Source organism: Balaenoptera acutorostrata, chromosome 15, assembly GCF_949987535.1.
Source record: "Balaenoptera acutorostrata chromosome 15, mBalAcu1.1, whole genome shotgun sequence".
In the NCBI taxonomy this organism is placed as follows: Eukaryota; Metazoa; Chordata; class Mammalia; order Artiodactyla; family Balaenopteridae; genus Balaenoptera; species Balaenoptera acutorostrata.
The window spans coordinates 28,309,761-28,323,185 of NC_080078.1; the positions used below are offsets into that span (position 1 = coordinate 28,309,761).

Sequence of the window (13,425 nt, forward strand, 5' to 3'; positions counted from 1 at the left end):
GATGAAGCATCATGTCTGCAACTTATTTTCAACTGCTTCAGCCAAAAAACAAAGGAAAAAAAGAGAGGAAGGGAGGGAAGGAGAAAAGAAGGAAAAAAGGAAGGGAGGAAAGAAGGAAGAGCGAGAGAGAGATAGCAAACAGGACAAAATACTAATAATTGTTCAATCTAAATTGGTACTTCTTGACTGGGAGTGATTTTGCCCCTGGATGACTTTTGGCAACACCTGAGGACGTTTGTAATTGCCGCGAATGAAGCGTGGGGTGGGTGCTACCTGCACCTGGTGGGTAGAGCCCAGGGCTGCTGCAATGCTCAGGACAGCGCCCACAGCAAAGAATTATCCAGCTCCGAATGTCAACAGTGTCAAGGGGGAGAAACCTTGCTCTAGATGAAAGATATACTGGACTTCATGTTTATTCTTCTTTCAAGTTTTTTATATGTTTAAAATGTTTCACAATAACAAATTGAGGAAAACTTAAAAATAAGAATACAAAAATAGAAATACCTTGCAGACCAAACAAAACACATCTGCATGGTTTGGTACCCATAGCTGGCCACCATTTGCAGTCACTTCTTCCAATAAATTGTGCTTGAATGTGGCAGCTGTTACAGCTGCTGAATGAGCATCTGTACAGTTCTCCCAACATCACAGGCAAGGCCCATGCACGCTCCTGGAACTGCTGTCTTTCCCCTTTTTCAGTCCTAATCAGCCCAAAAGGAAGCAGGCGATGTGCCCAGGACTCTGAGCCTGGAAACTGACATCCTCAAACACAAGCACACTGGTCACCAGGAGCAGTCAGGGTGTGACGTGGGAGCAGCACGTGCTGGTAAGTCTTGGAGGAGAAGATACTTTCAGATGAGGTAAGAACAAAGTCCCCATCCCAGTGACCCAGGCAGCTGCAGACAAAGTAAATGAAGAGGCTGCAGCCAGCAGGTTAATTTCACCTAGAAGCCACTGTACAGTCTCTCTGATGCCGAGCTTGTTGTGCTGGCCCCACCCAAGCATCCCATGGCCCGTGCAGGCAAAAGTGGATGAGGCCACTGCTACGGCTGGGACTTGACATGATTCACTGCATCAGCAGAGCAGGAGGCGTTTGGTGAGAACTTGGGGCGGCCCCCAGCACCACAGAAATACACATAAAGGCTACACACACGGGGAAAACCGGCAATAGAATGTAAATAAATAAGAGTCACACTGGATGAATTCATCCATCCTCAATCCTGTAAAATATTCCCAAATCAAGACCAGTGTTTCTCCAAGTGTGGACCACTTTACGTGAGCCATTCAGGGAGGTGGTGAAATGCAGATTTCCAAGGCCCAGACGGATGGATTTAGAATCTCTCTGGATCGAACTCAAGACTGTGCATTTTAGGAAGGTCCCCAAATTCTGACGCTCACTCAAACTGAAAACATCTGCCCCCGACACAGCTGAAACCAGGGGACTAAGGATTGCACAATTTTCTGTGTGACCTTGAGCAAGCCACCAACCTCAGCTATGATTTGCTCCTATGTAAGTGGGAATTAAATTAGCACCTGTCTCGTCGCTGTGCAAACTAAACGAGAGAATGTTTACACACACACACACACACACACACACCCCTAGTATAGTGCCTGGCACCCAGAACTGTGCTCAGCAAATGTTACTTCCTTTTCCCGGGCAGTGATTGGCTGAACACTGTAAAGCCTGGAGAGATATGCATAAGCATGGATGCTCAGGCCCCACCCTAGAGGTTCTGATTTGAACCATCTAGGGTGGGGCTCCCGGCAAGAGGACTTTTTTAAAAGCATGCCAGGTGACCCTATACATCAGCTGAGGTTGAAAACTATACTTTAGGAGTTGCAAGTAAAAATCAACCATCCTTTCTCTTCAGGAGTACATACTTTCACTCCATTCTGGAATTCCCAAAATGTATGCAAGGAGAGCCTGTGTTAAGGCTCTGTTACCCCAGGACTGGGCACCCCTAGATTTCACCTCCAAGCAGACCTTTTCCCATACCTGCAGAGGAATATGGCTGCAGCCTGCTGGGCTGAAGTAAACAGAGCTGCAAGGGGGCAGGACCAGGAAGTTGAGTCCCTGCTGGCCTGAAGCTACTAGCATCTTTCTCCCACAGATGCCCAAAGGTTAGCTCCCCTCTCCACCTTCTCACCTCCCTCTTCACGCCTCTCCACCCCCATCCCAGCCAAACAAGGAGGAGGGCTCCCGTAAGCGCCGGTTTGCAAGGCAAAGGCTCCAAGGAGATTTCAGCAGAGGAATTAAGCCGAAATCTGCAAGGCAGCCTACCTATCCCTGGGTGAATCTCCCTACCAAGGCAACAGTCGCTGCCGCAGCCCTGCTTCCGTGTCTCACTCTCACCTTAATACAGACCCTTGGCGAGGACAGTGCGGGAAGTGAAACCACCCGGCCCTTGCGGTTGGCGATCGGGCACCTCGGGGTTACGGGGAGGTGGGCGGGGCCTGCTCTTGACTCTTTTTAGTAGGTCAGGCTTTCTTGAATGCCCTAGGAGCTTACTTCTGTGCCTCCAGACCTCAACATCCATCCACACCTCCCTGCTGACCCAAACCAAGAGGGACTTCCTCACCTCTTCCCCCAAATTCTTCCCGTCTGGGAAAAAAAAAAAAAAATCATCTGATAATCTGAGTATACATAGAAAATAATTACTAGTGAGGTGGTGATGTTCCTTCGCCTATTTTTGGTGGGTCTCTTTGTTGAGATTTTTTAGGCAGGCACACGGAGCGCGTGCAGACACACGCGGGCACACAGGCACCCGGAGGTGCGGGGTGTGTATGTGTGTGTTGGGTGGGGCGTGGGGGGAACACATGGCGACTCTGTTAACCATATTCGGAAAAAGAATAAACCTTGCGCCCCAGTCATCCAGCTGTTCGCAGGCCACCCGGCGCTCTTCAACCCCGCCCGCCCGGACCTCACACCAACCCCAGGCCTCTCCCCGCCTGGGGGCTGCGTCCTCGCGTCTGCGTGTTCCGCCTCAAAGTTACTGTGTTGCGCGAATCGATTTAGATACTTAAAAAAAAAAAAAAAGCAAAAGGCAAATAGCTCCATTAATCCCAAATGCCTTCTCCCATCTGCTGAGACTTGCTCGTGCTGGGACTTGCATAATGAATAAGGCAAAAGGGGAAGTTGACGAATCAGGGTGTCTGGGGGGTGAAGGCGCGCGGGGAGGGGGCTCCGGTCCTTGGAGGCCAAGCCGGCCCGGGCAAGGGGGGGGGGGGCAGCGCGCAGCTGAGGTCGCTGCCCCAGGCAGGGAGAGATGGCGACTGGAGAGGGGGACGAGGGGGTTAAGGGGAGGGGTGGCGAGGTCCCAATTCCAGGGACCTGGCAGCTCGGAGAAAGCGAGGCGGCCGCTCCAAGCACAGCTTTTGTTCTCGCCCTCCCCGCACTCTCCACCTCCCTCGCCACATTTTTGCGAGTCGTACGAGTTGCAGGCGGCACACACTCCTTGCCTCCCTCCCTCCCTCCCGCACACACGCGCGCGCGCGAGCTCACACACGCCCCCCTTCCCTTTCGGGCTCGCCGGCCCCTGTTTACCTAGAGGCTAGTATCTGGAATCCGAAGGCTGGACCCCCTCCCCAAAACCCAAGACTTCGGAGCCACGGGTTCCCAGGCTGTGTGTCTCAAGTCCGCTGCAAGCCTCGGCGGGAGGGGGCGGCAAGCGGGCGGGGAAGGAGGGAAGACACCCCTAACCCCCCCACACACGCTCATGTCCGCACCTGTGCTGAGCGCAGCGTCCCCTCTCTGCGCTCCCAGCCCAAGTTGGCTGCCCGGGTGACATACCCCCGCGGAGAAGCCGGGGTCGGGGGGAGCGCCATTGCCTCCAGTAAGGTGGAGAGGGGAGAGTAGGGAGAGCGGCGCCCGGAGGGGAGGGTGAGGGGGGGAAGGCAGCCCACCTGGACATGTGCTCCCTTTGGGGCCGGTGCGCTTTCTCCAGCCCCAGCTTGGTGAAGATGCCCACGAGCACCATGACGGCCACCACCCCGCAGATGATGTAAACGATCAGGTTGGTCTTGTCCTTGGTGGGGTCGTGCAGGGGGTCGTCCTTGCGCGCTGGGGGCTTGCCGGTGTTGAGCCAGAGTGGAGTGTCGTAGTTGGTGCAGGTGCTCTGGTTCAGTCGCCGCTTCTTAAACGTGCAGCAGAACCGGAAGCCACAAGTCCCGCAGCAGAAGATGAAGTCGCCCGAGCTGCAGTTGAACGGCGGGTCCCACTGGCCCATGACATCGAAGTAGCCCCGGCAGAAGTCCGGCGTGGGCGCCCGGGTCGGGGGTGCGTCCGAGACCCCCACGCCCTCGCCGACCTCTCCGGAGGCGGCCCCCGAGCGGTTGCCCCCCGCCAGCACCACCACGCCGCCCAGCTGCGCCAGCTGCCCGTGCCCCGCTCGCTCCTGCGCCCGGCACACGCGGGCGCACAGCTCGGTGAGGAAGCAGCCGAGGAGCAGCCGAAGGACGCGGCGCATCGTGTTTCCCAGCCCGGGCTCGGCCGCTCGGCCGCCGCTGGAGCCGCTGCAGCCGCCTCTCGAGGCGCGGCCGAAGCTGCCGAGGCTGCTGCCGGGGGCTGCGAGCCGCCGCGGGCCGCACATGCAGGGAGCGGCGCGGGGCGCTCGGTGGTCGGCGGCCACTGCGCTCGGCTCAGCCCGCGTTCGCCTCCAGCGCGCAGCGCGCCGAGGGGCCGGCCGGGGAGGAGCGCGCCGGCCGGGCGGGGGGAGGAGGAGCGGGGGCAACCGCGGGGTGCAGGTCCGGCTGGCCACAGGGGGAGGCGGGGGCCGGAGAGCAAGGGCGAGTCGGTCTGTCCGCGCCTCCCCTCGGCCGGCGGCTCTGGACTAGCCGCCCCGCGCCCGCTCGCAGGATCCCTCTCACCTCTCCAGCTGGCCAAGTGCGCCGGAGAGAGCGAAGCAACACTTGTGGAATGAAGGGAGGGCAGGAGGGAAGGGGGAGGGGGAGGAGGGCGGGCAGAGGAGGCGCGCGGGGGGGGGGGAGGGGGCGGGAGCGAGCTGGAGAGGGGCGGGGGCGCGGGAGAGGTGACTCGGGCTGGCGGGCGCCAACTGGGGGGCGTGCAGAGCTGAGCCTGGCTGGCGGGCGGAGAGGAGCGAGCTCCGGCAGCCGCAGAGGCTGAAGCAAGCACAGCTCGGATTTCCCGGCAGGTGGAAACGGCTGCGGGACCTCCCGCGCCCTCTCTGGAGGGGAGCCGCGGCTCAGACCTGTTCAGGGCGCAGAGGCGGCTCCGCCCGAGGCTTTTTCCCGGGAGCGTGCGCAGCAACTGCGGCTGGAGTCGGCCCACCAGGGAAGGGGTGACTCGAAGGGTTGAGGGACAGACCAGGTGGCTTCCACTCCAAGACAGACTGGGGCGCAGTCTGATCAGGGTCACCCCTCCCAGGTGCGCGGGGCCGCCCTGACCTTTCCCCGACTGCGCCCTCCAGCCTGAGGCGCCACCCTTTTGGTTCAACTCCCGGGGCTCAGGCGAGGACCAAGGTTGAGCTGGGAAGGCCGGTGGCAAGCGCCTGGGCCCGGGGTAAGCACCCCCGAGAGAGGGGCTCGGGATGAACTAAAGTCAAAGAAACGCAGGGGTAAGGTGAGGAAGCGGCCAAGGCCGAGGCAATGGCCTGTCCCAGAACGTCTTTCCTTGGGACTCTCCCAGGCCCCTAGACCTGCCACTTTGTCCCTCTTCGCCGTCGCCGCCTTCCCTGCGCTCCACAGGAGGGCACACCGCGGCGCCGCCTCTGCGCGCCCAGATCTGGTGCAGCGCAAGGCCTGGCGCCCGGCCTCAGCTGCCCTCCGGTACCTGGAGCCCGCGCGCATCGGTCACCCGGAGCCGGATGGTCCCGGTCCCCACCGACCCTCCACCTCCCTGGATATCCTCACCGGGAGCTGCCGAGCCGGGCCTTGCTTCCTCGGCTTTCCGTCTCCCGTCGCCAGTCAGCGTTTCCAAACCTGCCCTCTCTCAAATCAGCCGATTCCAGCCATCCTTCGGCCCTCTCCCATTTCTCCCACTTCTTCCTCTCTTCGGCTTGAATTTGACTCCAGTAGCCCCTAAAACAGGATTTGTACCAAAGCTGCTACACCAAATTTAGATCCCCACACGCCCCTGCGTTTTGTTTTTTTAATTGCATTAACTAAGTATACACTTAGCAGTAGGCTAGGCGATTTGCAGGGAAATGTTTCCACCACCCTTCTCTCCATTTGGCTGCAGTCAAGGGCTTCTCAGGGCATTTTCAAAGAACCAAGAGCTTGGGCCACATATAAAATAACATACGGCAGGGGCGGGGGTGTCCCCTTAATTGAAAAAAGCATGGGGTTTTATTGGGACTCCGTTGCAAGTTTTCTCAGAATGAGACACAGTTGGGCTAATTGTGCCTTCTCTTTGACGAAGCGGTCACCTACTGTCTCCCCCAAAGACTTGCAGAAATGACCCTATTCCAACAAGAAACACACCAGGGCAATACTGATAGAACGTATCCAGGGGTGTACCAGCCCTGGAAGGCTCACTGAATTATGGGCTGTATTATGTACTAAACCCATCAGGACGAGGCGTGAGATTGTGTAGTCTGAACTCATCGGATTCATCATAATGGGATCCCCAAAACAGGACAGTGCGGACTGTCTGTCCACCCACACACACCAGCACTGTGTAAGTCTCTACAAACACAGGCATTGGTGTGGGAGAGCTGACCACAGCTGACGTTTATTCAATGCTTGTAACATACCCACTAAGCTTGCTTGTTCTAAAATCACCTCCTCGAGGATGCTTAGAGAGGTGCCTAGCCTCTAGCAGACAATCTGGGAATATTTGCTGAACCACTGAAGGACTGACTTCATTTAACTCTACCTGTTAGGTACTCTTACCAAGCTCACACAACAGAGGGAGAGACTGAGGCCCAAAGCAATTAAGCCAGGTGCCCAAGGAAGCACAGCAAGGAAGTGCTGCCGTTGGCATTTGACCCAAGAAATTTGACTCAGGAGCCTATGTTCTAACCACTGCGGGTAGCGCCTTCCTAAAACAGGCCTCCAGACTCTCCATCCACCTGACAATATGGGGTTTTTTTTTCTGTCTTCCCACATTGAAACGTAAAGGCCACAGCAGAAAGGGCCTTGACTCTCACAGGATCCCCCAGCATCTAGAACAATGTGGATATGGGAAACACCTGAAAAATATGTACAGGCTGTTTTAATGAACTAAGACCTTTTATGCAAGACCCTGTCTTAAACTGAGAGAGGAAAGGAACACCTAGGGCTGAGACAGATATGCAGAGGGGCTGGGATATTTCCACATACTAATTCAGAATTAGGAAGTTCTGCTCCGGCATGTTTGCCACAGTCCGGGAAGCTGAGGCTCAAGTAAGGGCTTTGTCCAAGGTCATATGGCCAGCAAATGGGAAATGCACAGCTGGATGCAGAGTGCCGGGCTCCTAATCCCAGGTCTCCTGCCATCCGACCCCACTGCACCCCACGTGACTCTTCCCGGCAAGCATCAGGGCTGAGAGCTGAGGGCAACGACCCACTGAGGGCTAGGTCACAGACACCTTCCCGCAAGAGTTGGGGGTTTGAAGGCCCTTCTAAATTTGATTTTTTTAAAAAAGAACAATCTTAGCGAAAAGAGACAAAATCTAGACAGAAAAGTCCATTTCAGAATCTGCCTCCAATCTCTGTAAAATATTGCCTGTCACCAGGACATTTGAGTCTGGTCCTCAGAGGAGACTGGCTCTGGCTGCCGCTCCCGGCTTTAATTAACAGAGACTGCCCCCTGTTTGTCACAGGGAGAGTGCAGGGATCTTGCTTGGGAAAGAAGCGGACCTAATCCACTCTGCGTGGCTTATTTACCGCATTCCATACCTGAAGCCCCGTGAGCTTTGCCCAAACCAAATTCCCTTCCTGCTCCCACCGGCCGTGGCTGTCACTGCCCCCTGGAATACTGCCCGAGCCTATTTCCCAAGAATTTGAAGAATATTTAGAAGAGAGAGGAATCATCTGGGTTCCTTTTACTCCTCAAAGGAAAAAAGTTGATTTCCTCTGGGTATGTCAAGTCAGTAAATAGATTCATTACTTCGTACTAGATGTGTGATTATTGGGAACATGCCCCCATTTGGAATTGATTGAGAGTGATTGAGAGTATATTTCTTTCAGGGCTTTGGGGGCTGGGGATGGGGGGCAGTGAAACACCTGGCAAGTTCATGGAAGATGAAAAATCATTAGTGTCACCCCCCTACCACTACCCAAATGAATTCGTGCAAACGTGTTGAAATTAAAATGTAGCTCTTAATGAAAGTGCTTTCTATGAAAGAGATGATAACATTATTATTTACAACACAGGGGCTTTTAATATCTAAAGAAGAATCTCATTTGCTCTAGCCTTAATTATGTCAGACTGCAGTGCATGTAACAGCAAGAATGCAATTGTACTCCCCAACAATTAGGGGAGAGCAATGCAACGAAGGATGTTCGCTTACCAGGACTTGCAATCAATGTCCAGAAGCAGCTCAACAAATTAGATTATTTGCCCTGTGGCCCTCACTCCAAGGAGGTGTTTGTTAATTGTCCCATCAGGTGATCCTTAGGGTTTCAAAGCAGTTTCTAAGCAACTGTTAGCCTTGAGAAAAAATAAAAGAGTTGAAACTGAAGCTTTAGTTTATAACCTCAGGGAGCTTCCCCGGTGAAATTCGAAACTGGCCCATCTCAGGAGACAGAGGGAAGAAAGAAGCAGCCACTCCAGATTGGCAGAATTAATAAACAAGGGAACTTACAGTAGAGTTTGTCTTGGGTGGCTGCAAGAGGAGTAGATCTCTGCACCCATCTGCCAGAATCTTAACAGTTTATTTAGGCCTTTGCCTCCTTGGAACAGCTTCTAGTGAGGGAACAGTGGGTGGAATGTACATTTCAAGGACAGAGGAGGGAGAGAGGAGCCTCAGATTGCCCAGGTCCAGCTCTCTGGTCAATGGGTGGTCACATCCTCTCGAAGACTTTCCCCAACAGAAGCCAAAATGTAGCTAGTACCTTGCCAGCTTCAAGCAACACACTGATTTGATGCATTTTAGTCTCTTGTTCTGAAAAGATAAGAGAAGCCTTATAGAAGAAGTGAAGTGGGTCTGCAGTAAGGTTCTCTCAGACTAGAGGTGGTATGTGAGATGATTTTTGGTGGTACCCCAACAAAGATTTTTTAAATAGTTTTATATTTGTTGAGGAAAAAAATGTACAGCCTAAAAGCTGAGAATTATGTTTTATTTGGTTGGACAATCTGAGGACTTCAAGCCAGGGAGACAGGACTCTCAGACCGCTCTGAGGGACTGCTCCCAAGAGGTAAGGGAGGAGCCAGGATATACAGGAGTTTTTGCAGCAAAGACCAGGCAGTCGGAACATCAAAAGATTACTGTTAATTGGGGACTTCCCTGGTGGCGCAGTGGTTAAGAATCCACCTGCCAATGCAGGGGACACAGGTTCGATCCCTGGTCCAGGAAGATCCCACATGCTGCAGAGCAACTAAGCCCATGCGCCACAACTACTGAGCCTGCGCTCTAGAGCCCGTGAGCCACAACTACTGAAGCCCACGCACTCTAGAGCCCGTGCTCCACAACAAGAGAAGCCACCGCAGTGAGAAGCCCGCGCACCGCAACGAGGAGTAGCCCCCGCTCACAGCAACTAGAAAAAGCCCGCGTGCAGCAACGAAAACCCAACGCAGCCAAAAAATTAATTAATTAAAAAAGAAGATTACTGTTAATTAAAGAAAACCAGATATCTCAAGTTAATGAATTTAGCGCTTTTCTATGTCTGGGAAGATGCAAGAATCTGGGCTCACTGAAATCATTCTTTTGATATGCTCCTCAGCTCTCTGGGGCCGGAATCCTGCTTTTCTCCATTCTGAATCCCCTCAGGGTGCACCGTTTGAGTTGACTGCAATGGCTAAGGGCTTGGCAGTGGGCAACCCATTTGACTCCATCCTGAGTTCCTTCAGGGTTCATTGTCCAGGAAGTCTGTAGTGGCTTGATGGCTGCAACGTCCTTTGTTTACTGGCGTGGCAGGCAACATTTTTTCATTGACATATTTATTTCAGTGTGTATCAGAAAAAAATGACCCATCAAACACATGGCTTAAATGTTTAAGGTATAGTTAATTCTTTCAAGTACAACAATTTAAAGTCAATTTTTAAAAAATAATAAATATATTATAGTATTTATTAATGAAGTGAAATACGAATAGAGAATATAAAGTGGCTGGTACTGAAAACCAAAGTTTAGGAAGCTTGGGCTTTGGTATCAGGACGGGGTTTCTCAACTTCAGCACTGCTGACCTTTTGGAGCCGTTAATTAATTCTCCATTGGGGGGTCTGTCCTGTGCACTGTAGGATGTTTAGCAGCATGCCTGGACTCTACCCACTGGATGCCAGCAGCACCTCCTAGTTTTGACAACAAAAAACTGTTGACAAAACATCCCCAGGGGGCAAAACTGATCAAGAACCACTGAGTCTTACCTATGTTTAAATCCCGGCTGTTTCTCAAATGAGGTTTATGACCTCGAATAAGTCACTTAAGTTCTCTAAGCCTCAGTTTCCTCATCTATAAGATGGGGATAAGAATGGTGCCTCTCCCCAGGCATATTACAGACATTCCATACCTTGTGTGGAGAGATCAGCACAGTGACCTTACGTTGACCTTAAAAGTAAAGCAGCCAGTTATTTTACCAGCAAAATGGGTTAATTTGGGAATATCAGAGAACTGCAATTTGATACAAGCGAAAGCTCTACGCAAGTCCAGCAAACAAAGGAGAGGAGTGTTATTTTATAGCAAAAAGGAGGAAGTTAGGAGTCGGTGCTTTGAACAAAGGTCCCCTTGGAGGATTGCGAGATTTCAGGGTGGTGATGGCTTCCCATTGGCTGACTTTGGACAGTTCCCATTGGCTGGGCTTGTTGCTGGGGTGGGGGGAAGAAATCTTCCTTCCTCCGGCTGGGGTAGCAAAGAAGGGACACCTTCAGGCTGGGAATGCAAGGTACGTTTCTTTCTGTTGGGGTCTGTAACTGAATGGAGTGGTAGTGTCTGAGAGTTCCCCCTTCTGGCCTCCAGACTCCATTTTAAATGAGGTTTCCTTTATTCAGTTTGACACTTAGCAGTGAAACACTCACACTTACCACAGTAAACCTGAAGAGTCTACAATGTGTCAGGCACTGCACTGGACACTGAGGAGACAGATGACTGAGACAAGATTCTTGCTTTCCAGGATCGCAACATCTCCAGGTTGAGACAGAATATAGAGGCAGGGCAGAATTTTCCTGGGCGTGCAATCTGTGCAGCCTTACAGACACCCATGCTCCGGAAGGCTCCATGCTTGGTTTAATGCTCTATAGTTGCCTTCTTGAAATTCCAAATGATTTTTGAACACGTGGTCCCACCAATTATGTAACCGGTCCTGTATATAGGTAATGCAACTCCAGCAGAAACAGAGGTCAAGCTTATGGAAACTTAGAGGAGGATGTTTAGCTCCACCAACCCAGGAAAGGAGGACTTCCCAGAGGTGGTGACATTTGAGTTAACGTTAAGTTAATTTAAGTTAAATGTGTGTAAGCATTCTCAGAAACATAGCAGGCAGAATTTTGGTAGACCCTCTTTAAAAGTAGTTCGCAAAAGCTAGTCCACAGAACAATACCAATATGTGTCGAGGTTTTCACTAAGCCATAGAAAATTGAGAAAAAGTAAGGCTGATGAAATGTGTTCAAAAAACACCTCTTTTAATTGTTATATATTCTATTTGTATTAAAATTTTCTTTCTAAGGGAATGTTGGAGTTACTCCATGTTAGTTTCATATTTATAGTGTGTGTGTGTGTGTGTGTGTGTGTGTGTGTGTGTGTGTTATTTTTAAAATATTTCTTACCAGCGAAGAATTGGAAACCTATCCTTCCCAATTTTGGTCATTTTACTATAGGTGAAATCCCAGAGTCTGGGACAACTAATTTAAAAACATCACAGTAGCTTCTGTTTACAAGTAAAGTGGTAGGTTGAAGCAATTATCTGAATAATTTAAGTCCCTCCAACTATACTTGTGAAATCAAAATAGGTTTTGGGGTCATGAATTTTCCAGCTAGCTACATTGGTTAAAACAACTAGCTTTATCCCTAGGAATCAACTGAGACTAGATGAAAAACCCACAGCTGTTTACTCCCCAGACCCTGTCTCACTGCACAAATACCTTTAAATACAGATTGTATTAGTTAGTTTTTAACATGTAACAAATCATCCCAAAACTTAGTGGCTTAAAACAACTGCTATTTATTTAACTAATAGTTCTGTGAATTGGAAACTTTTAAATTGGGTTCAACTCAGTGGTTCTTACGGTCTTGGCTGGACTCACTAATGGATTTGCTATTAGCTGCCAGGTCACCAGGGTGCTGGTTGGTCTGGGACAGCCTTCAGCTGGGACAGTTCCTCTCCACCCCATGAGGTTTCTCATATGCCATCAGGCTAGCCCAGGGTATTTCACACGGTGCCTGGGCAGGTTTCCTAGAAATTGAGAGAAAGCATGAAAGCCCTACTGAGACCCAGGTCGGAACAATCACACCATCACTTCTGCCACATTCTGTTGGCTCAAAGCAAACCATAAAACCAGTCCCTATTCAAGGTGTAGAGAAATAGACTTCTTCTCTTGATGGGAAAAGCTGCAAAAAGTCACATTGAAAAGGGGCCTGCATACAAGGATGTGTGAATGATGGCAGCTATTTTTTATATCAACCGTCTCAGTCTGTTTGGGCTGCTATAACAAAATACCTTAGACTGGATGGTTTCTAGACAACAGAAAGTTATTTCTCACAGTCTGGAGGCTGGGGAGTCTAAGATCAAGGCAGGAGCATGGTCACATTCTGGTGAGAGCCCTCTTCCTTGTTCACAGCCAGCACCTTTTCATCATATTCTCACATGGTGGAAGGAGTGGGGGATCTCATTTGTATGGACAACAATCCCATTATGAGGGCTTCATGCTCATGACCTAACCACCTCCCACAGACCCCACCTTCTAATACATCACATTGGGCAGCTGGATCTCAACATATGAATGTGTTAGGGACACAAACGTTCAGACCACAGCATCAACCTACCACATAGCTCAAATCCCATTACTACCAACCACAGTAGACTAAAAAATCTCCATATCACCAAGATTGCCCAGCCGACAATATTCAAGGAGAAACTTATATACATGAATTGTGCTGCAACCAAAGAAGCAACAGTCACATAGAGCTGTGTTTTCACCTACATGTTCCCTTGGACATTTGAAAGTTCAGTGCATCGATGTCCAGCCATGTATCCAAACCAGTAAACTGGAAGGTCTTTGATACCATCTTTTATTTCAACTTCCATGTCCTATTAATCACCAAGTTCTGTCAATTCTCCCTCCTAAATAAATATCAGATCCTTCCTCTCCTTTCATCCCCAATGTCACGGCTT

General features: G+C 51.1%; 1 protein-coding gene across 1 annotated transcript in view; it reads right to left on the reverse strand.

The window, feature by feature from the left end:
- The window catches only part of SHISA9 (shisa family member 9), a 297,855-nt gene extending 293,389 nt beyond the window's left edge, over nucleotides 1–4,466 (reverse strand). Inside the window, exon 1 of the mRNA XM_007188372.2 lies at nucleotides 3,904–4,466. Within this exon, the coding sequence (XP_007188434.2) occupies nucleotides 3,904–4,466 (563 nt within the window). The remainder of the gene's footprint in view (nucleotides 1–3,903) is intronic.
- Nucleotides 4,467–13,425: the final 8,959 nt, after the last annotated feature.